The following is a 25,183-nucleotide window of genomic DNA, read 5'->3' on the forward strand; positions in this document are numbered from 1 at the left end:
TACGGCTGTACGGGCGTCCGTACAACGGGCGTCCGTATGACGGCCGAGAGCTGCTATGCAGCTGTAGCAGCTGCTGTGCAGCTGCTGGTGTGACGCAGCACCGCCCTGCTGCTGTCAGCAGCTGCTGTACAGCCCGCGACCCGCACCACAGCCCGTGCCCGCGCCCGAGATGCTCCCGTGCCCACGCTCGATGCCCTCGCTTGCGCCCTGATCAGATCCGTGCCGCTCGAAGTCCGTCCGTACGGCTGTACGGACGACGTACGTCCGTACGGCGCTGGCTATGTAGAGGTCGAGGGGTAGAAGGGAAAAAGTGGCTCTGATACCAGTTGAAAGGGATTGAAGGGGGAAGAAGAGCAAGCACAAGAGAGTGAGAGAGAGTGAAGACTCAAGGTGTGTGGGTGTGAAGTGATGAGTCACACCACAAACTCATTTGTTTTTATTAGGATTAGGTTTACCCTATGACTGTCTTAAGACAGTCATAGGTGTCCTATCTTTAATGAAGGGTTGGCAATGTGCCTTTACCCCAACATTTCCGTCCCCTCAATTCAGACCCATCACACACATACTTGATTGACTGATGATCGGTCAATACAAGAAACTTCGAACCATACAAGTAGTGTCTCCAAACCTTCAGTACATACACGACTGCATAGAGTTCTTTTTCTAGTGTGGCCCAACGATATTGGGTGTCGTCTAGCTTCTTACTCTCAAAAGCTACAGGTCTGCCCTCTTGGAATAAAGCTACCCCAATCGCAAAATCACTCGCATCGGCCTCTAAAACATAAGGCCCAGTAGGATCGGGTAATGCAAGAACGAGTGCTTCCTTAATAGTTAACTTCAAGGTTTCAAAAGCCTTGTTCAATGCATCATTCCAAGAGATCGGTTGGGTAGACCTATGTCCACGACCTTTCAATATGTTTGTCAGGGGTGCCGTGATGTGTGAATAATCACGCACAGACTTCCATAGTAATACCGTAAATCCTAGGAAAGAACGAAGTTATTTCACAGTCTGAGGGATAGGCCATTCTAAAACCTTCTGGATACGATCCAGATCAATGCTAATACCTTCAGAAGAAATCTTGTGTCCTAAGTGAATGATCTCCTTCATAAAGAAGTCACATTTACTCATCTTGGCATAGAGCTTATGCTGTCTTAGAATAACTAAGACAATCCGGAGGTGTCCTATGTGATCCTCTAGCGTTCGGCTATATACCAAGATGCATCTAAGAACACTACAACGAATTTGCCCAGAAAATCTCACAACAAATCGTTCATCATTTGCTGGAAGGTGGCAAGAGCATTGGTCAAACCAAAAGGTAATACAAGAAACTCGTAGTGGCCATACCTAGTTCGGAATGCGGTTCTATCTATGTGTTTAGCGTAGATACGGATTTGGTGATAACCCGTACGCAAATCAATCTTAGTGAAATACTTCGCTCCGGCCAAACGATCTATTAGATCATCGGAACGAGGTAGAGGGTATCGATTCTTAATTGTCACTTTATTCAATCGTTTATAATTCATACACATTCTTCATGAAGTATCTTTCTTCTTTCTTAAGAGGACAGGTGCTCCCCAAGGTGATTTACTTGGGCGAATATAGCCCATATTCAAATAATCCTGTAGCTGTGAAGCAAGCTGGCTCATCCTATAAGGTGGAACACTAATAGGTTGAGCCCCAGGTACTAAATCTATGCAATGGTCTACTGCCCGTTCTGGAGGTAAAGCTTCCGGCAATTGAGCAGGGAATACATCCATGAAATCATCTAACAACGTTCTCAATTCGCAATGTTCAAACACACTTAAATCATTCTTGTTATTAACAGAGACAACAAATGAAGAAAGCGGAATGAAAACACACTGATAGACATCATAATGAGAAGTGTTTAATATATTCCGAAGCTGCATCGCAGATACAATAGCTCCCTGAGAAGAGGGAATATTATCACACTGAATACAAAATTGGGTGTTCTTATCTAAAAACTTCCCAGCTGGAAGCTGCACCTCATAGGTGTGATTGCTAGGTATCACGGACAGCCCCATCTTCTGCACAAGTTTGTAATTAACAAAGTTGTGAAAGCTGCCCGGGTCAAAGAGAATGTGAACTCTTTGGTCCCTAACTTCTCCATAAACTCGAAAAAGATCATGGGAACCAAATAACGAAGTATTAAAAGTGCAATTACAAGAAAGTGGGCATTGTCATCGAAACTTGATTAGCTCCTTTAACTTTGATACCCAGACCCGCATGGAGCTTCGGTCCCGGCGCTTGCTTCTAGTTCTTGCGCTTAGGACAATCATTCCTAGTGTGGCCCCACTCCTCGCAGATGAAGCAACGTCCCTCTTTCTTTAGCTTCAAGGTACGAAGGAAACAGGCACGACCATTCTTCGCCTGAGTCAAATGTTTCTTGGAGGCGTTATCTATAGACTTCGACTCCCCGGTACCAGTGGTAGACTGGAAGAACTTCCTCTTGTTCTTCCCACCCGTGTCGGCAACTGTGGTTTCCCTTTGCACTGGCCATGGTATCATCATAAATGCGCGCGTAATTCATGGCCTCTTGCAACGTGATACACTTGTTGTTCTTGATCTGTAACTTATAGGAGTCAGGCAAACCATCCACAAAGAAACCTAACAAGGTCACTGGATCCATCTTTGTAGCTCTGGTCTGCAACTCCCGAAACCTCTGAAGATGAACCTCAAAAGTCAAATTCAGCTTGCACATATCGAGGGCTTTGAGCTTGCCTACGATATCGTAATCTTCCTCCTTCAGAAACTCTTTCCTGAAGACCCCTTCGAATTCTATCCATGTTGCAGGTCCACCACAATAAAGCCTTTCCTGATATAAACCCGGCTGCAAGCTGTACTTTCTTGTCATCTAGGTAAGGGTGAAACTGGAAGTGTACTTGCCACTTGTGCAACCAAATGTCAACAACCTCCTTGGTACGAGACTTCTGGTCTCCGGGAAAAGGATCTGGAGTGATGTTTGGACCTAACACTAAAGCCATGGCATCCACATGCGTGAGTGCCTGAACAGTGCTAGTCAAAAGTGTGAGTGTAGTCCGAATCCCTTGGAGTTGCTGTGTCAACCCCATTTGATTCGTGTTAACTTGTTCAAACTTTCCATCAAGAGTAGTGGTGAATTCACTAAAGGCTTTTTTCGTAATCAGATCATCGTAGAGACCCTGGTCATCCTCCGCATGGTAGTTGATATCTTGATCTCCCATGCAAGCTCAGGGTCTACAGAATCAGCCATGACTAAAATCTGATCTGAAAAGAAGATAGGCTAGATAAGAGAAACAAGCAGGTGGCCTCGGAGCTAGGAGGTAGAAACGAAGTGAAAGCTGGCCAGGAAAGAGGCGATGGAAGAAGGGAAGGCTGGCCGATGGAGAAGGTAAGCTGGATGAGCTGAGCTGACGATTCAGCTCAGATTCTTGAACCTGGGACTCAGCTCCTGGCTGTCCGTACGAAGTGATGTAGCAGGCCGTACAAGTGTTCTGGCTCCCGAGCGTGAAGGTGTAGAGGGGCTGGAATTCTGTGCAATCTACAGGCTATGGGAGAAGGCAATTTGGCCGAACTAATAGCGGGAGAGCAGGCTTTTAGTAAAGCCCTGCTTTTTCAAAAGATCACCCTCCAAAAACGGAGGGGTAGCGCTTTTTTAAGCCTCCAAGCCCCCCCGAAAAGCAACTGGCCTAGATTGCGATCTAGCCCTATCCTATTGTGCACCTTCTTGCGCTCCCCTTCTACCTGCCATCACAAACCCTGAGCAGCCAGCCGACATGCGGGATCCCCTTTGGTTCGCCCCAACTCTACGCTCTCTCCTGACTCCCTTCTGATGCCTCTACCCGGACCTCACTACTTCCTCCTAACTACACCTCTCTCCCTCTCTCTCAACCTGTCACTTCTTGCAACGAAATCACCCTGCACTCTCTCGCTCTCCTTCCTTCTATCCCAATCTAATACCACTTCCCTTAATCGATGAACCAGCAGACACTTGCAGGGTTTGAGCACGAATTTCGAAATTAGGGCATGGGCATACCTGGAGAAAAAATCGTCCAAAATTCTCGCAACAGAAGTTCCTACCTCAGGAGTTGGCTTTGATACCAACAGACACGTCCCCAGCACTCCTGAAACCTCTGATCTGCAAGCAAACACAAGAACACACCAACATGAGGAAACTGAGCAGGCTGCTCACCACCCAACCATGACATCTACGAGTTGTGATCCCGAATCATGAGATGTCCCCTCCGAGCCACGAGCTGAGCTACTAGCACGAACTCCCAACCAGATCCTAACCAGTTTGGTGTCCCATACCACCAGGTGGCGCTATGAAGCCTGGGATCTACTACTGGGCCTTGGGCTACGCTATGATGCAGGCGCATGTCCGTGACTCAATCCAGGATCAGACCTAGCACCTGGGAACAAAACTTGCTCCCATCGGCTCCCTGAGAACTGAACCTCTGGGCCCCTTATATAGACTCAGGCCCCAAGCGCCAAAAACAGCGAAGACCTCTAACTGGTTCATACCCTTGCCACTCAACCCGAGAATCAAGCCTGCCTAGCTCTAAGCCTCCCCAGGCTACCTGAGCTAGTCTTGCGTACCCAGTACACGTTGGATACCAATCTATGCACATGACAAGTTTCGTGAGCATGTACCAACGCTTGATTGGCGACAGGACACCTTCACTATTGTGGAAGGTTTACCTGAGCCCGCTGTGATACAGGGCGATCGGAGCATACCAGGAATTCTGTTAATCTCGCATATTTAAGCAAGTCGCGCTGCCCGCAAGGATGCCATGTGTGCACTTGTCTACGTCAAGTGCCAAATCACTGCACTTCAAGCTGCTCCTCCGATGGAGCAAGCAATGGTGGATCTACTCCAAGAGTTCCAAGACATCATGCTCCAGGATGATCTGCCACCCCAGCTTCCTCCCAACCAATCGGAAGACCATCGCATTGACCTACTTCCAGACTCAACACCTCCAAGTAAGTTCCCGTATCGACTTTCTAAGTCTATGGAGGGGGAGTTAGAGCAGCAATTCTCTCAATTACCGCGCGCAGGGTTTATTAGACCTTCTTCGCCTTTTGCTGCACCCATTCTATTTGTGGCAAAGAAGGATAAGTCCGCACGACTATGTGTCAACTACAGAGCACTCAACAAGCTTACAATAAGCAACAAGTTTCCTACGCCCCGCATCGCGTACATCTTGGAATGACTCAATGGTGCAAAATTTTTCTCAAAGATTGACCTCAAGAGTGACTACCATCAACTCCGGATTTTTGAAGCTGACATGCCAAAGACAGCTTTCCGAACAGAGCGAGCTCATTACGAGTTCGCCGTCATGCCCTTTGCTCTGAAGAATGCATCTCCATGATATTAGACATAAAAGAGGCAATGCCGTGCTTTGATAAACATAATCAAGGGCAAATGGATTGAACTATGCAATAGCGGACATGTAAATGCCAAGTGGCCAACTTCCAATATTCTAGCTTCTTTTTAAGCATGTCAAGGACCCAATCCATATGTCGACGACGGGTGACTATCCATCCCAATGGGTAGCCAAGATGGTAGACAAGTTGCGTGGGTAAACTGTCGCCTGGCCATAAAATATGATGCCACGCTTTCTCATGGAGAGAGAGAAGTCTAGACTTCAGAAAGTTTATGTGTGGACTAGCAACCAAGCCATATAAAGATAAAGCAAGCAAGAGGCGTGAAAGATCCCCCTTTGTGTTCTAAGGCAAAAAAAGGAATCATTAACATATGCTTGTGCAATCAACGGCTTGCTGCCATGTATCTCAAAACCATGCAAACCACTAGTAGAGCGACTAAGGGATCCATATAATTAAGCATAGGATTAGTAGCTATGGCATAAAGCAAAGCTCTCAACAGACAGCCCTACCATACCGAACAAAATAGACTCCATTGGTGAGTAGTATCTCTTACCAATATACCAGCAACTTTGCTGTCTTGATATAACCAATATATAACATGCTGCATTTTTCCCCCAAATCCCATAGATTTCATTTTTTGTGAGATGAAATCCCATTGTACAATATCAAAGACTTTCGCAATATCCACCTGTAATAAGAGAACATCTTGCTCAATGTATTTTGCATATTCAATCCCCACATATGCATTGGCAATATTGTATGTAATATGTCTACAGGGAATAAAACCATATTGGCTAGGGTGCAACCCATCATGGAGATAGCCTTTGATATGAGCCACCATCATGTTAGCAACCGTCTTATAGATGACATGCATAAGAGTAATGGGTCGCCAATTAGCAAATGACTCACACAGATGTTTTTTGGGGAAAAGCTTAACTAACCCTTTTTTCCAACTTGCTGACATTTGTTGGATTTCCCACGCATGTTTAACCATATAAAGCAATGCAGGTGAAATGGCATCCCAACACTATAGAAAAAACTCTACTATATAAAGCAGGCATGTTTAACCATATAAAGCAATGCATGTGAAATGGCATCCCAACACTATAGAAAAAACTCTACTATCAAGCCGGACTCTTCCATTTCCCACATGCTCTAATGGCTCTTTCAATTCTCTCCCCTTGAAAGGAACCTCTAGCTGCTATGCGTGCTATGGAGAGGGAATGGGACTAACATATTGAAGTACTTCTTCACGAGCTGACATCATAGCATGTGATCATAAATCAGCCTACCCAAAATGTGTAGCAAAATAAGTAATACATGCCTCAGCAAGTTGTGCTCTAGAATTGGTCCAAGTACCATCCATATCCTGAGAGCCAGGCAATAAGAGACCAGCCTCATCTTTTGGGAATAGAGTACGACTTGCAGTTACTACTGCAGCCCAAGTAAGACCCATACCAGAGTTTTCAGCAAGTGTGTGGCCATTAGAAGATGCACCTAGCCATGTGCGAGGGGAAGTGTTGTCCAAGCCGAGACAATTTTCTCAAGGTTTGCCATCTTCATTTGAGGACTTTTCTATTGCTTTTGCTTGAACCACAGGGAGCGATTGGGTATTCCTACTAATGGCTGGAGAAACCTTAGCCTTTCCCTTGTCATGAGCAACAAAACTGACTTATTCATTTTACTTTTAATGCCAAGAGTCCCAAGGGCATCGTTATTTTGTACCGGAGCAAGCATAGCCTCAAGAGGCATCTTATCTAAGGCCAGGGACATTGCGAAGCCATATGACCAAAAAATGCATTGCCCATTGCCACATTGTTCGCAGTTACTTGATATGATATAGGTGTGGGGAAGCCCGTGTCCCACAAAATGCAAAACCTGTTTGAGTTCCTATTCTGCCTGGGTGGACACACCACGTTGCCCAAAAAGGCTGCAATTTTCGGCAATAGTTTTTCTAGGCATTGAGGGAAATCCACCACAACCCTGTTAGAATTCGTAGTTAATGCCCCACATGTTTTGCCACCCCATTTATGAGGAGAAGGGCAAGGGGCTTAGGCGGTTAGAAGGGGGAGTGATTGAGAGGGGGTCGCTGACCAGTCAAAGTCAATGGTCGGTGGCCGAGGTCAAAGTCAATGGCCGGTGGCAAGGTCAATGGCCGGTGCTCAAGGTCAATGGTCGGTGGCCAAGGTCAATGGTCGGTGGCCAAGGTCAATGGTCGGTGGTCAAGGTCAATGGTCGGTGGCCAATGTCAATGGTCGGTGGTCAAGGTCAATGTTCTGTGGCCAAGGTCAATGGTCGGTGGTCAATCCACCACCCCTTTGTGGCCTCTCCCCTCTATTATATAAAGCCCCCTTCCCCCTCACTATCACATAGCACTCAAGCCTTCAGCCTCTCAGCACTGAAGCTGATCCAACAGCCCGCACTTAGTTAGCGAGAAGGCGACTTGTCTAGCCCACTGTTGGTGGAAGAAGATTGTGGCAACTGCTGCCCTTTGTAGCTGCTGCTCCTCTTGCAGCCTTTTGCCCTTCATTCTAGAAGGAAGAACTTGTTCGGTTTTGCCATCTCCTTTGTTACTTTGTTGCTGCATTCTTGTTGAGTTGTTTTCCAGCAAGTATTCATCTCTTTTGCTTCCCATGTACCGTGATTTCTAACAAACCCAAACAAGGCAGGGATGCCTAATCAAAGAAGGATAATCCTAAGTGGGAGACCAAGGCAAAACGTGTACCATTTGCTGCTCCAGAAGCTCTAATTGTTCATCCGTAATTATCACTTCCAAGAACCCCAGGCTGCATAATGAACTTTTTGAACAAAACATCCACCCAAAGTGCGTGTCAGCCAGTTGCCCACATCTGCAGCAACTGGCATGCGTCCCAGGAAAAAGATAATCACAGCATATACCTAAATGAATCCAGGAACATTCCCAAACTCATCCTCTAAAAACACAGCATAGTGCAGTTTCAATCTCATGATAGTCATTCATAAGATTGAAAACCATAAACTCCATCACAGCATGCTTAGCATATACCCTGATTGGAGCAACTATATCATATACCTCTACGGTTATACCAATATCAATTCCAAAGTATTTCTTAGAACAGTATAATTCTTTAAGCTCCATATGAAGCATGAAGATTCTCTAAATGCTTATTCCCATAGCCTACTTCAACTTCTTGTTCTGAGGCAATCTCTCTTTATTATATGTTGTATCGTACTCATATGTTGCCATCTTTATACAGCAAGAAGACCTAAGAATCTAAGCTTTCCATATCACCAAAGATATATGTACAGCAAGGCAGAAAAGCCCCACTGAGAAGGCCAGTTGAACAACACACACACACCACCATCTGAGGTCCAAAAACTGCCCCGGCATAATACAGACTTGATGGAAGAAGGCACCAAAAAAGAGCCTCCTTAGGCTCCACGTCTCCTCCCAGCCGCTGTTCCACACTATGACAGATGATTGTGTAAGGGAGTAAAGGTATAGCTTCTCTTTTATAGCCTACCCTGTAGGCACATGAGCAGACCTGCTAAAGGCTGACAATGCCCCCTGGCTGGATCCGCTGACTTATCTCTTGGCATGGTTCAATATTTTCTCAGTTCCGCCTAATGGGCTCTACCTGGTTCCCAAATTATTCCTGGACCATCCTAGAGCAACTATCCCAGAAGACGTCTTTTCTAATTGTAAATACCGGTTCATAAAATGGACGAAATATAAACATGTGATGGAGAACACCATCTGATCGCTTTGTAGATATATATTTTATTCTAGAGTTGAAGCAAGGCTCTTTTCTCTGTAATGACAACTTTAGAGGCTTTGCTCATCAAGGATGTGCCCTGTAGTCCGCTATCGAAACTGCTCAACGGGGTTGAAGGGACCGGGTAGTTCATATTGAAAAAAGCAAAAGGCTTATGTATGCCGAAAGCAAGAAGCTTGAAGACCTTTTCTACAACGTCCAAAGTAAACACTCTTCAAGCACTTTTTCTTGATATGTTAGGCTGCAACGGACATGCTAGAACTAGCCAATCAGTTGAGTAATTAGGTAATATTCCTTTCCTGGCAAGCCAAACAATCCACTTGACCAATCAATTAGTTAGCAGTGTCATTTCGACCATATACCAGTCCTTTGATCAAACTGACAGATTAAGCAGCCATAAAAATTAACATTCTCATCAAGGGTAGTCACAATGGTTCCTACTTTAAAAGCATACAGCAGGCTCCATGGCCAATGGAGGCCCTGCATATGGCAGGGTTTTGAGCTCCCAAGAGCAAAACAGGTTTATGTACCAAATTAAAGGTGAACTGAACTTCTGACTTGCTGGACAGCAGTTTAGTAATGGTGAATACTAAGCTCTAAACTTGGGCAAGCCCCATTCCATTTTATCTCTCATGAATAAACTCAGCTACAGAAGCTTTTACATGAAAATGCATACACTTGGGACGACAAATGTGAAATAATCTTTTAAAACAAATTTTAAGTGTAATGTGGAATGGCCACAACCGCAACATATGCTAAATTTCAAGCGGAAATGACCCCAAGGTGAGCAGAACAGTGCTACAGGCACTAGAAGGCAGCAATAGACGAAGGCTCATCATGCACGAGACAGCCAAGGCCATGGACCTTCAAATCACGCGAGGGTAAAGACTGGACTGAAACGCCTCAAGGCACAGGCGCCCAACCAGTTGAGGCCTGATTTGATCAAGCTGTTGAGCATTGGAACTAAACGATAGCACTTCCCCAATGAAGTAGCTGGAATCTGGCTATATAAATTTGACATAAATCCTCGCTGGAGACCAGAAATAGTCTTCACAAAGCCTCCTCATGGCACCCAGCATGGGGAGCTCCCTTGGGGATGCACCTGACGCTGTCCTACAACCTTTCCTGTGTCCTTCCAATTCAATCCTTCATGTACCAACAACTATTTACGCAATGTTCAATTTGTCTAACTTCTTGTCAGAATCTCTTATATATCCACTTGCTTGTGCATGACGACACTGAAACGAGTAATTACGTGCAGAATGAGGATTGACCTGCAAGGTTTTTCACGTAGGATGTCCGTCATTGCATACTCCGTGAAAATGCAAAACATCTATAGATATTTAAATGAAACTAGGAACGTGCACAACTAATGTATGAAAGCAAAGCACAAAAGCCGTAGTGGTGGTGGATCAAAAAAGTATTTATTTGTGGCTTGGGCTGCTCCTGTATAAGACCTCTCTCTCTCTCTCTCTCTCTCTCTCTCTCTCTCAAAACAGGTGCACGGTTGTATGTGATGCATCTTGAAAGGCTGTCGACAATGCCAACGAATCTCTTTACAGAGATGTGACAGAATTGTATCATTGGTAACTCCAGTTTGCGAAACTGGCAAAGTTTTTTCATCGTACTCTACCAAATCAATAAAAGTGAGCATCCGCTTTATGGGTGTGTCAAGAAACAAAGCGGCACAAGGGATTAACACAATTAGAAGATTGATCACAAATGTGAAGCGCAAAGAAGAGAACTCACATACCTGCACGCCGTTTGGAGAATTGCTAGCCGTAAGAACCTCCGAAGAGATCCTTGTCACGGGAAGCGTTTGGGGGGTGAAAATGCGCACGTGAACCAGATTGGAGGTATCCTTGAGAAGGGCAAGCTTGTGAGTGTCTTTGTCCAATGGGGAATGCACGAAGACATCCGTATTGTTGTATTCTTGCAGCAGGTACTTCGTGATCGTGGGTCCGGTGAGTTCGAAGGACCTGGCACCGCCGACGATGCAGACGGCGACGCGAGATCCGTTGGGGAGCGAGCGGCGGGGCGGGAGCGGAGGGAACGACGAAGCCTTAGGAGGGGATGCGAGGAGGGAGGGAGAAGGCGAGGAGGAGAAGCGGTGGAGGTAGTGGGAGAAATGGGAGTGCCAGGAGTGGAGGGGGGGGGGAAGGAGCTGGGGGACGAAATCAAGTTGGAAGAGGAGGAGGAGGAGGAGGAAGGAGGAGAGGAAGAGGAAGGGGGAGAGGCGGGAGCAGGGGAGGCAATGGGAGGGGGAGGGATCCGCCATAGCCATGAGCTCGAAGAGCGATCAAAGCAAATACGCCATAGCCAGCAGCTCCAAAAGCTCAGAGCTCCATGGCTATGGCGATCATCGCCCAGGTTGACAAACGAACAAACAAATTACAGGGACGACGACCACCATTTTATACATTTCTAAATCTGTCATTAACTCGGTCTAATTAGTGTTAAACCCCGATTGTTAATAACCGCCCCCCGCCCCCCATCTTTTCTGCATCCGTTCTCCGTTCTCTCTCCCTACTTCATGAGAAACGTCCCTCGGTTTGCTTCCTCCACCGTGGCCATTATTATTTTGGTCTCCGACTGACCCTTGCATCCGACCCGTCAACACACACCCCACGGGTGGTGTTGTGCCTTCTACTTGGCCGTGTCTGTGTGTGAGTACACACATGTGTGCACATGTATATATATAGAGAGAGATATATATATATATAAAGAGAGAGAGAGAGAGAGAGAGACATACAAACAGAGAGAGATACACCCCTAAGTGAAAGTGTCTGCCTTTCACAACCCCCCCTCGGCCCACCAAACCCTGTGTAGGGAGTGCACACAAGCATTGGTTTTTCGGGAAAACGCTATCAAGAAAACTCTAAAGTTTCCATTATGACTACCTTTTGTGCTCTTAGGAATTCACAATCAAACACCCAGCTTCATCGTCGAGAGGGAAACAGCCCAGATCACCAGCTGAATGAAATATAAAAAAGGCCCACCAACTCACCCTTTCGACTCATCCATGCTTAGTGAGCATGGCACTCCCCACTTGATGCCCATTGAATGAAAACTAGGGGAGGTGTGGTTGGTCAAGCCAAACAATAATATGTAAATAAATCTCTCTAAGACATATTCAAAGGGCCCAGACTCCCTAGGATATGAGTGGGCTTGTGTCACCTTCCTACTTGAAATGGTAAACATGATCCTAATGCATTGTGCACCTTCCCATGCACACCAGATCACCTACCTAGCATTCCGTACTCGCAAAACCAGTACCATGTACCTTGAACGAAAGGATCCTAGAATAGAGAGCTTGGCATACATTTATTAATAATTATAGGACGAGACATAAACATACATCTATTTTTAGGATGATACATTTGTTTTGTTTTCAAGATCATGGGGTGGTGAAAGATCAAGCATTGAAATTAATATTAGGCAACAAGCATATCGCCCATTCTGGTATTCAAGAGGATCCAATCTTAGACTTTAAAATAGCCACTGCCCCCATGTTTAAATTAATGGTACTACCAATTTAATCTTAGACCTTAAATTGGCATCCTATCATTAGACCACTTACTATGTCTAGAAGGGTCCAAGCAAATCGAAGAAGGGTTTGCCTTGGTAGTATGGGCAAAGGTCTTTGATACTTCACATAGTTTTATTTTATACATACATACATACATATATCTACACACACACACATATATACATATAAAATTCAAACTCTCCCATGAACCCAATGGGTATGGTGTGGGGGATAATAGAAGATAAACAAGGGGCTCACACCCTCATGTGAAATTTGTTTGCCTTCTAAGTCATATCATCAACCATCCACCAACCAATTGACCACCTCACCAACCATGTTGATTCTTGATTCTTGACTTTTGGTGGTAATATTCATCTAGCACTTGTTTTGACACACTAATTATAATCTTGGCTTTCATCGTAGTGCACGCACATGACTCAAACACATACTCAATGCATTCACACCCACTTGCAAATGCTTCTTGCATGTAGCTACATCAAAAGCTTCAAACCAGGAATACCTCATTAGAAGTTTTTTTTTCTTTTGGGGTCCAAGAAAAGTGTTCCTTTTTCCTTGTGCTATAAGTTATACACAAGCATGCATGTATATGTATGTATGTACACAGTATGTCCCCCCTTATAGTGTAAAATGGAAATTCCCATTAATGAGTTAGTCTCTCCCACCCACACACTTTTTTTTTTTTGGTGAAATCATTGATTGATTATATTATATGAGTAGCAACCTCAAAATAAGGTGCTACAATTACATCAACTGAAAATTTCAGTATATGCCAAAAAGACCTCATGATCTATGCAGCGGGTCTGCAAGCAATCAAAGAAAGATTGCTACAGAGAACGCCTAAAAAAGCCAAACAGAGAGAAAGTAGGATCACCAAAGACTTTACAATTCCTATATGTCCATAAAGTCCATAGTGCCCAGTAGCAAACCCAAACGAAGAAAATATGAAACTCCGGTCTGGATGGATGAAACCCAAATAGCCATAAGAACTTCCCAAATGGAACAGATGGAAATTTGGCTCGCAGGTGCTGTCTCGCAGGTGCTGTCGAAGCAGATCAAACAACTCACGAGAGCACGGATAATGCCAAAACAAGTGAGGCACAGTCTCCGAAGAAGCAAAACATCTATGGCAAAGTGCAGGAGCAATGTGTCGATGAGCTAATAGCTATCCAAATGGAAACACTCCCAAATTGTTGCTGAAGCGGTACTTTATAGGCTCAAAGTTGCTGTAATCTTTTCCTCCACCACTTGGCTAGGCGATGCATTCACCAAACAGAATCACCTCTCTCTGAAACCCAAGGTTGGGGCAAAAGGATTTTATACAATGCAGGTATAGTAATCTGAGATAGGAGGAATCGAAACAAAGGGGCAAAAGCATAGAAGTAATTTGTCACCACAAAGGACGATAATGAGAGCCCAATCCATATGTAGTGGCTGCTAGAGAAAAGGGGAGCACAGTACCAGCATCATCTATAACATCAGCAACCGAGGTGATGCCTTTAAACGAGACAAAGTAGGAACGTCGAGGTTCCTGTAAAGCCAAGGGAGGGTGAAAGACTTTCGACCAATGAATGCTTTCAGCTCTCAAAGAATTCCCAAGCAAAGATTGCCATCCATTCCATTCCAGATGAGAAGGAACATGCTTCCAGTCAAGAAGCAAGCGGGAGACAAAAGGGCATCCAGGCAAAGTGCCATCAGTGCAGCCAAAAAAGAAATCCTAGTGATCGAGTTGCCAATGACCAAATGTAGAAACACTGATATGAGTGACCAGAGTCCTAATCATAAGAGCCCAAGGCTAATCACCTTGGAGAAACTGCAGCAACTCCCACCCACACACACAAGCGTGTGCACACCCACGCACACACATATGTACATATGTACGTACATGTGTATGGATGTATGCATGTATGTATGTACATAGGTATGTATGTATGTACATGCATGTGTGTGTGTGTGTGTGTGTGTGTGTGTGTGTGCGCGCGCGCGCATGCAAGCGGGCATGCACAATTATACTTACTTTCTTAGCATCCAACACACACGTGTGTGCATGCGCCCATGCATGCACACTCAACATTATTTTTCATGTTCTTCAAGACTTTTCTCACTCTTCACTCCTGAGTCCCCTTGAGAAGAAAAACAATCTTGTTCCATATAATTGTTTTATATAGGACCATACACACATGTGGCATCATGTGATTCCCTACTTAATGGTTCTTTTGACTGCTAGGTTTTTATTATGATATTATATAATACCAATTGGTTACTAGGAGAAGGCTACATTTAGCAATTTGGGACCATCTAAGTTGTCCAAAACAACTTCTTTTAGTTTTTTAAATATCTTACTCCAAGGGCTTTACTAATCCAAGGGGTTCTTGTATTCTTATAATCTTTTGAAAGCAAAAACAATTGGTTCTGCTATTTTTACTTTTTTTAAAAGTCCCCTGCCACCAATAGTTTTGTTTGAAAAAGATCTCTCACTTCTTTTGGGAGTTTGAAGAGTAATGGTATTTCACTTGCCTGGGTGGTTGATAGTTTTGAGTGCCCATTTTTCAACCTTTTAGACATGTTTTTAACAACTCATTTAGTAAAAGGAGGATAGCGGAATGGGTTGGGCACTTTGTGGCACAAACGATTACATTTTGGGCATGTCAACCAATCCTCTTCTAATTTACGTTTTTCCCATTATACTATCCTTAAGAAGACTTGTTGCTACTATTTCTCATTTATCTTTCAAAGTTGTGATCACCTATAATTTGTTTAGTTGCTTGTTGTACCAGAATTGATCATAAGTGTAGCATAGTGCCTCAAATTATATTTTGAAAAGAGATGCGGGCTTAGAGCAAGAGAGATGCTCCTTGAATGAGCTCAAGTAGAAGTATCACTCAAATGGATTGAGGGAGGTTTTGACCTCCATCGGGGGTTTAAGGGCTAGAAATGTTTTGTATGGTTCCAAGTTGGAGTATGATTGAGAATTCTAGCTAGAAGTTTAAGGGAGAAGTAATAGTTATAGAAGAGGCTATGGTGTTGTGAAAGGGTTGCAATGTTTAGAAGGAGTTGTATAGTTGAGAAAGGGTGACTTGAGGCCTTATGACATAGTTGTACTTTTGTGGGAAATGGGAAATTATATGGCAAGTGGTCCCTACCTTTTCTTCCCATTTTTTTCCCACAAAAATAGAGAGCACTTGAGCTCAATGGTTTTGTGGGTAAAAGAATTTGTGAAGCATTTTTAAGGGCTAAAAATGACATAAAATCGATGTTTTTTACTAATCGATATGACATTCAACGTGAGAATTTGTTTTTCCCATGAAAACCTTTTCCCCACCATGTCATTACCCCTTTAGTCTCACAAATGAAAAAGGACCATAAATAGAGAGGCAAGGTAGAAGTCCCTATTAAATAGACACAGCCAAGAATGTCAACACTACATGTTTCTTCTACAAGAAGGAAGGTCGAGTATATATATATGCTTCAAAGAGCATGTGACTGAGATGAGAAGCCACCAAATACAAGTCTAATGTTAACATGCATCAAATTGAATGTAGTGACAAGATCACAAGGTAGCCAGGAAGACCAAACGAATCAAGAGAAGCCAAAAGAGCTGGGGATTCAATAGAAGAAAGAAAAGAAGATGGTCATTGAAGAAAAAGAGCCTTTGGTAAAAGATCCATGATGTAAATTCAATCACACAACAAAATTATCGAGCCCCTCCTATGTAAAATTGATCAAAAGCTAAAATGGATTAGCTACTACTAATGGAATAATCATAGTGCCTAAGAAGAATGGGAAGCTAAGGGTATGGGTGGGCTATAAGAAGCTAAATTAAAAGACCATCAAAGACCCTTTTCCACTACCCTTCACTAGTAGCAACCTAGATAAAAGTGGGGGGACACAAGGTGTATGCATTCATGGACAGATGCAATGGGTATGATAAGACCACATCAGTTGAAGAAGGTAAAGAGAAGACCACATTCATCACCAGTTGGGAATCATAGTCAAGCAAAGTGATGCCATGCACATAAAAAAATGCACCAACCATGTTTCAAAGGTTCATAGTGGAAACCTTCCACAAGTACATTCATGGAGTTCAAAAAGTGTTGTTAAAGGGAAGACAACATCCCTTTCTTAAAAATTTGGAATAATAGATATAACTACTTGAATACTGAATTCAGCAATGGAAAATCTCAAAATCACAAAAGAACAATGAACAGTTTCACTCTACGAATGATATTTCAGAATCAGAACTAAGAGGATTTCATCAATAGGAACTACAAAACTCTCATGAAGGAGAGACGAACTCACAAAAAGAGGAACCTCAATGCTTTGAAACTATGTAGTATGGACCTTAGGGATATTATACCACTGGTTGGTTTCTTTCTAGAAGCCTTGGAACCACTCCCACTTGGTTTTGGAACCATTCTCTCATCGAGCTCCACCTAGGTTTGAATCTTGAGCTCACCAAGGTTACTTGTGATCTCTGATGATGTTTTGTTCCAATCATAGACACATAATCTCATTGAACTCCACACTAGGTTCTGAACCGAATCTTGAGCCCACCAAGGTTACTTGTAATGCCTCGTGATATTTTGTTCCCAATTGTTAACATGGGAAAGCTTTCATGTTAACCAAACGTATGAATAGGCAAGAAGGGAGAAAGAAGCAACTTGCATACTAGACATAGGGAGAGAAGCCATGCTCACTCAATCCCCCATATCCCTTCATTCATTTCTCCATAATCCTCAAAGGTTGAAACATACAAAGAAATACGAGGTCACTCTCCAACGTCTATCTCCAACTTCTCTCTTCCTCCTCCAATATCCACTTGCAAAAGTGGGTGGCCCGCATAATGCAAATATGATCCTCTAAAGATACCACTCTAATGTGAAGGTACCCTTCCCAAAATGGCTAACTCCACCTTCAACTCTTTGCCTAATCAAATGGCAAAGGCATGTTCTGGTCCAATGTCTCTAACTATGGTCAGACATCACAATGTTACCAGAGATGAACCTATTAGAGTTGGGTCAGATTGGTAACACCAATCATAGACACAAAGTCTTAGGTTTACCTTCCTTGTTCACAATCATGTGTTTGATCCTTCTTTGAGAATCCTTGGTATGACTTGCATCTGTCCATGTCACCATGATGCTAATAGCTCCAAAAGACAAGCAGAGAGCTATAAGTGCTACTACCTTGAGAATTCTTCCTCTCTATGTCTGGAAGTTTCACACTCTCCACATAAATAAACATTGTTACAAAAGCATGCATTGGAAGCAATAATAATGCATAAAGGGAAAACATACCCTCATCCATCACTTTTCTTGCCAGTAAAGGAAGTTGAATACCTCACTAAAGTATTTATCCAAATAACCTTTTTTTTCATGTTAGGCCATTCACCACATCACGTTTAGGTACACTAGATTCTATCAGAAGCTGGCCTTATAATTATACAAACTCATTCTCAATATATTGTGAGTAGCATGTGCGATCCTCTAACCAACATTCTATGGACCCTTCAGCCAACATTCTATGCCGGACATGCTATGGATCTTAACTCTATGGATCTCGAGCCAACATTCTATGTCGAACATGCATGCTGTCATACTCGGATCAATGACATTGTCTTGAGGCTAATGGATGTAACCACTAAGAATAATTCTCCTTTTACAATATTGACTCTATCTCCTATTACTATATTAATTGATTCTGATTCTGAGTCTTCCATGCTTCCCTTTTTATTAGTTTTCTTCTTCTTGGAATCTTGCACGAATTGTCTAAGTTGATCATAATAGTATCATTTTATCTTTCTCTTACTTTCATTGTCTAGGTTTCCTATCCTCTAAACAACTACATCAACATAGATTCTCCTCAAGCAGCATATGAGAAACCTCCTTAAAGGTGAGACAAACCTTTCTCTAATTATCAAGTTACTCACTAGTCCATTAAGATGTATGGAAGCTTATTAATGAGAATAGAATGGCATCTACTTGTACAAAACAAGCCAGCATTAGCTGTTGGAAAATTTTCTTATGAGGATAATTTAAAAAAAAACAAAATTTCCTTATGAGGATAAAAAATGGTAGAGTGATATGAATTATATTTTCTTTCCTACATCCTCCCATTTTTGTTCTTCCTTTGTCATTTTGATATCTTAGTTGTCAACCCACACAATTTCCTATGGAAATTTTGATGGGAATGAAAGTTATCATATTTAATACCTCTTTCATACCAATATGAAATATGGAAGGAGTCCACCACTGCATATTTTATTGCACATATGCACCATGCATGTGCAAAAGTAGGGAATTTTTCATGACAATCCACACCATGATATTCATTCCAAATGACACATTTCAAGGGCATGAAAATAACTTAAGCAGTTTGACATATTGAATAAATATTCAAATAAGACATTGGAAGGGCATGAAACTTAGTTAAGAACTCTACAAAGTTTCATACCAATCCAAGACTTTGCCACATGGAATGAGTCCATTAGTGCGTATTTTATTTCATATATGCAACACTGGTGGTGCAACATTGATGCAGTTCACATGTCAACCCACATAAACATTATTCGTTCAACACAAAACTTTTCAAATAATCACTTCAAGGCCTCTACAAAGTTACACACCAATCATACAGTTTGACATATGGAAGGAGTCCATGGATTGTAATTTATTGCATGTATGCACCATGCATGTGCAAAAGTAGGAAATTTTGCATGCCAACCCACAAAAATGGTATCTTGTCCCCATGAAACTTTTCAAGGCATAAAAATTACTCAATTTAAAACCTATAAAAAGGTCACATACCAATCAGACAATCTAACACATAGAGGAATTTTATCGATGTGTATTTTCTTACACGTATGCACCATGCATGTGAATTTGCATGCCAGCCCACAAAAATGGTATAAGGACACATGAAAGATTGTAAGGGAATTAAAATTAAAATTTCATAAAAATTCAAAATTTTGACACATTGGAAGAATCTCACCAATGCATATTTGATTGCACGTATGCACCATGCATGTGTAAAAGCAGTGACTTTTGCATGCAATCCACACAAGCAATGTATGATCCACATGAAAAATTTCAAGTGCATTAAATTACTTAGTTTAAGGCCTCTATAGAGATTTGTACCAATTGGGACACTCTTATAAATGGAGCAAGCTCATCAATGCATATCTTATTGCCAACACATATCATGCATGTCCAAAAATAGGGAATTTCTCGTAAAATGGTATACACTCCACATGAAACTGTGTAAGCTCATAAAACATATATATTTTAATACCTTTCCCAAGTCGCATACCATCAAACACTTTGACACATGGAAAGGAGTCCACCATGTGTATTTTATTGCATGCATGCACTACATGAGCAAAAGTAGGGAATTTTGCATGCCTACCCACACACATGGTATCTAATCCCCATGACACTTTGCAAGGGAATTAAAATTAATTATTCAAAGGAACTCTAAAAATTTCATACCAATCAAACACTCTAACCTGCCCAAATGAACCTGCCCAAATGGTATCCCATCCACATGACCCTTTGCAAGGGCATGAAATATACTTATTTTAACTATTGGTGGAATACAAAACTCCGTGTTTGGGGGTTGGAAAACCATATGAACTAAATCAGCAGAACATTGGCTAAAGTGAGGAATCAAGATTTATAGAATGCTTGGGATATTGCTGCTTTGAAAACAGAGTTCACTTCTCTCTCTCATTATTGACAGGATAAGAAGATAATAGATACAACATTGTAATAAAAATAATAATAAGGGAAACATAATGCATAGAATAGACAATCAGTCTAAGCTCATATTCATAATCCAAGATACTACAATCAAGAACTCACATTGTGTACTTCTCTCTCAGTCTGTCTATTACAATCTTGCTATATCCGACTTCGCGGTTGGTATTTTAGTTACAACTCCAAACTGTTAAGACTCTTGACCATTCCAATACTAAAGAAGGGCTACTTATTCTACCCCTTAACACCTAGCACACCCGGTGGATAGGATTTTGGACAAAATTCTTGACCTAAACCCACCTTAAAATTTCATATAATTACTTTTGGAAAGGATTGAACTCTTGTATTTAATACAACATCCCATTAGACCAAGACTATGTAGTTATCTGCTAGCATAGCTTGGTGCAGTACCAAGATACTAACAAATTCCATACATAGCTAATCTCTTCTCCCTAAGTAAAGTTTGAATTTTTCTAATAACAAAAATGGTGCCAGTTTTTACAAAAACAGTAAGACTCTATATCCACTGGACATTTTTTCTATAAACTATTGAAAGACTAGAACAAAATGAAACACTGACAATGACTTGAGAAGTAATTTAGAAGCTAGCAGTTGTTTTGGTAGACTATGATGCCTTCAAATCATCCTATTGAGTGATTTCATTCCCCTAGTCAACTTCATCACCTTTGATATTTGAGTTTGCATAATCTACCAATTTGAAAGCTGGTAGTTCGGGAGTTGTGTTAGTAGGGCATCCTTCATCCACAACCCAGTTTTCATTTGTCAAAGGTGTGATTTTCTAAACTAAAATATCAAGAGAATTATCAATGCCTGTAAGATAAAATTCTGCATCATCATCCTTAACCTTGTGAATTTCCACATTCCTATCTTTGATTATCTCTATTTTTGTCATTAGAAGGGTATCTACCACTTCCTTTTCTGTCAAATACTCTGTTACTATATCTTGTTTTGTTGCAATCACTGTTTCTTCCAAATCAAGGGTTGTAAAAGCATGATAGGATTTAATAGGAGATAAAAACTGTGCAAAGGAAGTTTCTGGTTCCTCTCTAGTCAGATGTTTTGACTCCTATTTAGCTAAAGAGCCTATGGGCTTAATTTCCTTAGTCTTTTCTAACTTAGAGGTATCCCCTCCTGGCCTTCCAAATTTTGGTTCTCTACAATGTCTTGTGTAGGTAGAGTTTCCAGAACTTGCTACTGCTCCTGTGTTTTAGCCTCCTATTCAAAAAATTTCCCCCCCAAAAATGAGGGCTATATTGTGTTATCAAAAGTTTATATACATCTATGCATTATCAGCAAAAAAAACTTTCTCTGATAGGCATCATACACACTATTAAAGCAGGGAAACATGATTGCGCACATGTAGACATCAGGAAGGTAACAGAACATCAACTGATCCAGGGAGGTTTTAGCACAAGATAAACATCTAGGCCAGCTCTTCTTTGACTTCAACTCCTATTCATCTTTGTGACTCGGTATCCTTAATGTGGTCTTGCACCAAATTTTCAACTTAGGATTTTTAATTGATTCTGGCTTACTTTGTTTTTGAGTAATTTCCAGTCGTGATGTCAGGCCTTTCTACCCACCCATTGCTACATCAATTTTGGCTTGATCCTAGGTGGATCCTAGCCAACCTCCTTTAGCAACTTCACTATTTTCTATTTCAAAAATTTCTCCCTGATATTACTTGGTTCTATTTCATCATCTGAAAATGGAAAACATTGATGTGGCTTGGGACCCTCCAGAATTTGGACAAACAAAGCATACATAATCGATCATAGCTTGTTGTGTGTAGTGCTTTTGTGCTTGTCCTTACCACCACTGATCTCCCCCATTATTCTCTCATGCATAAAAGTAGCCCAATTGATAGGATTTCCTAGCTCAGAAAAAGCATTAATGAATAATTATCTTGAGAAATATATCATATTTGGTCAGCAACAATACTCTCTCCAGAAACCACTTGCACTGGTCCCTATGCTGACACTTCAAAGAATTTTTGACATAAAAATATCCCTTGGAATGAACTTTCTCCCCAAACTCTTTGACCATGACTTCATTGTTGGGATATCTGCTTGGAGATTTAGTTGGGGAATTAGAAATTAATAGCAATTTAAAATCATGGGATACCAATTCCACTATCGCTACTGGTAATTCTAGTGTAAGCAAGCCTTTCTTATTCCTCATGTGATCAAACTGACTCTGGGCCTCCATGTTCATAGGCCAATCCCACCATGGCAAATGATAATAATCATGTAATCTCATCTTGTGTAGCCATGCGAGATTTTGGGGACTATTTGTATCTAAATCGTGCTTAAAATCCTAAAAATCATAGCTTGCAATATCTGCTGACCTTTTCTTTGCAGGTTGAGGTAACTCCACAATTTATCATCTACATTTGCACTCAGCTGACTCCCTAGTGACCACCGTGATGCATGGGGTCCTTTCCTTTTGCGTACTGATGGATTGAAGGAAGTCACCATTACTTCTAGATTGGGATGAGTTTCTAGCAATGCCTTCTCTCATTTTGTGCTCTTCAGCTATAGGTTTGAGAGTAATCCCCATGCTGAGGAACCGATGAGGATAGCAGAGATGATTTTTGGACAATGGAAACACATGAAGGGCGACGAATTTGGAATGGCTATTGTGAGCAAAGTGAACAGTTGATTCCTACATGCAATGGAATGCTTGCACATGGGAAGTGTCACTATTGTCACTCCCTTGCATGATTTCTTCTTTTAAAGGCCCAATGTACCCGACCGTTAGATCCCCAAAAGTTCGATGTATGACCAAATGGTTTGAAGTCAGATCATACTTTTTCTTCAATCCGACAAATGGCTTCAGAGGGAACCCATTGATTGGTTTCATTGATATATTACCATGCATGTGAGCCAGTTGGAATGTACCTTGGCCTAGATCATTCACAATTTTGAACGGTCCATCGTATCTCAACTTCAATTTATTTGGGAAGCTTGTTAGGAGCAATGCGATAATGGAGCAACAATGCAAGACACGAAGTGCATAAATACACAAAACAAAAAGCACACAGAATGGAAGAGACAAAGAGACATTGATATACGTGGTTCACCAAGTGTGGGATACGTCCATGAAGAAACTGCTAGTCCTACCTCTTTTTTATCTAGCAAGTGAGAAGATACAAGATACAAGCAATATATCCATTGCTTTCCTGCTACTATGTGAGCCTCACCCTTATCTTACAATTTTGACCACATAACTCATAAGCAACTCATGCACCAATTTTCATGTATTTTTGGCCTCAGGACACTACCCTTAACCCCCACCAAAGGGGGCCTAATGCATGTCATTGGCCCCCCTTGGAACCCCCGACAACATCCTAGGGGGGGCGTTGCCCCCCCCTACCCCCCCTTCATGGAATGGGTATAAGCATGCTTTAATAAAAAACAATCTCTGAAAAAAGATTAGGCTCCACATACAACAAAACTTTCCCAATTTTGTATTAAACATCAGTACCGAAGCTCCTTCCCTAAACAATTAAAATTTAATATTTATCTCAACCTAGTCTTTTATGTGCTCTTGGATGACTTGTGCAATATACCGACTTTCAAGTCTATCTTCTTCCAATTGATTCAATGACTGTTGTCAAAATTCCACCATCTCCTCCAGATTGAGCTTTTCTGTTGAGACTCGTAAACTAGCGTAGTCACAAATTCCATGGGTGCTACCACCTCAACTCCATATACCAGCTTGAACGGTGTCATTCCAATGCTTACTTTTCCTATTCGACTACTTTGAATGGTATGTGGATACAATTTTGTGAGCAATCATATTGACTCTTGTCAAATTTTTAATGGTTCTATTTAGGAAGTGCCCTCCCTAGTCCGATATCAACTCGATTGGACATGCGAATCGTGTAATGATATTATGGTACATAAACTTTTCAGTGTTGTCCAATGAGTTATCATGCAAAGCTTGTGCTTCTACCCACTTAGTGAAATAATATGTGGCTACCAAAATATATATGTTCCTAGTGTGTTTTGCAACTGGTTTAAATGGTCCCACAAAATCTAGACCCCATTTTTGGAATGGCTCCAACAGTAAAATTGGATTTAGTAGTATGGATGGAAATGGGGATGGAGAGGGCAGAGTTTTTGAGGGTGGTGGCAGACAATCAAGTCACCCTCACCTCTCAACATCCTTTCACTATGATTCCACTCCTTTTCATGAATGATTTTTTGATAGAGATTCCTAAGTTGGATCTTTCTCCTCTGTGCCCGCTCAACAAGCTTGAGATTCTGGATGAGAGGTGTTTCCCCTCTTTGATGCAAAGCCAGTCAACCCTACGCTTCCCAGTTTTGCCTTCAAATGGATCCTTGGCTAACACCCAAGGAGGAAGAGGAAGCAGAGTGTTTTGACCCTCGTATGCCCCTGTAGCTCAGAAGCCATGGGGGGGCTTCTTTAGTGTCCCCCGGTATCACGCTCTCATTTTGGCATTACCAGTTCAAATGGGCCCTTGGCCCTGGGATATGTATACCAACAATCCTTAGCCTTTCCTTCTCCCCAGCTCGGTGTCATTGTCCACTAACAGTCGATTGAGAAGAGGTAAAAATCCTCCTCTCTCCAAGGGGCCTAGTCTAGGAAGTGGTTCCTGGTCCTGTGTCCTGAATGGGATGGGGGCTAGTTGGGACCACGACCTGGAACTAGGTTTCCTTGCCCCTCCACTTAAAGGGGGGAGGTTATCAAATTT

At 42.2% G+C, this 25,183-nt stretch overlaps 1 protein-coding gene across 1 annotated transcript in view; it reads right to left on the bottom strand.

Moving 5' to 3' along the window:
• Positions 1–11,419, bottom strand: part of LOC147897703 (uncharacterized) — a 42,013-nt gene extending 30,594 nt beyond the window's left edge. Inside the window, exon 1 of the mRNA XM_087380293.1 lies at positions 10,895–11,419. Coding sequence (XP_087236419.1) covers positions 10,895–11,419 — 525 coding nt within the window. The remainder of the gene's footprint in view (positions 1–10,894) is intronic.
• Positions 11,420–25,183: the final 13,764 nt, after the last annotated feature.

The sequence above is a fragment of the Dipteris shenzhenensis genome, chromosome 10 (assembly GCF_047967505.1).
Source record: "Dipteris shenzhenensis isolate YYH24624 ecotype China chromosome 10, Dip_SZ_1.0, whole genome shotgun sequence".
NCBI classification, from domain to species: Eukaryota; Viridiplantae; Streptophyta; class Polypodiopsida; order Gleicheniales; family Dipteridaceae; genus Dipteris; species Dipteris shenzhenensis.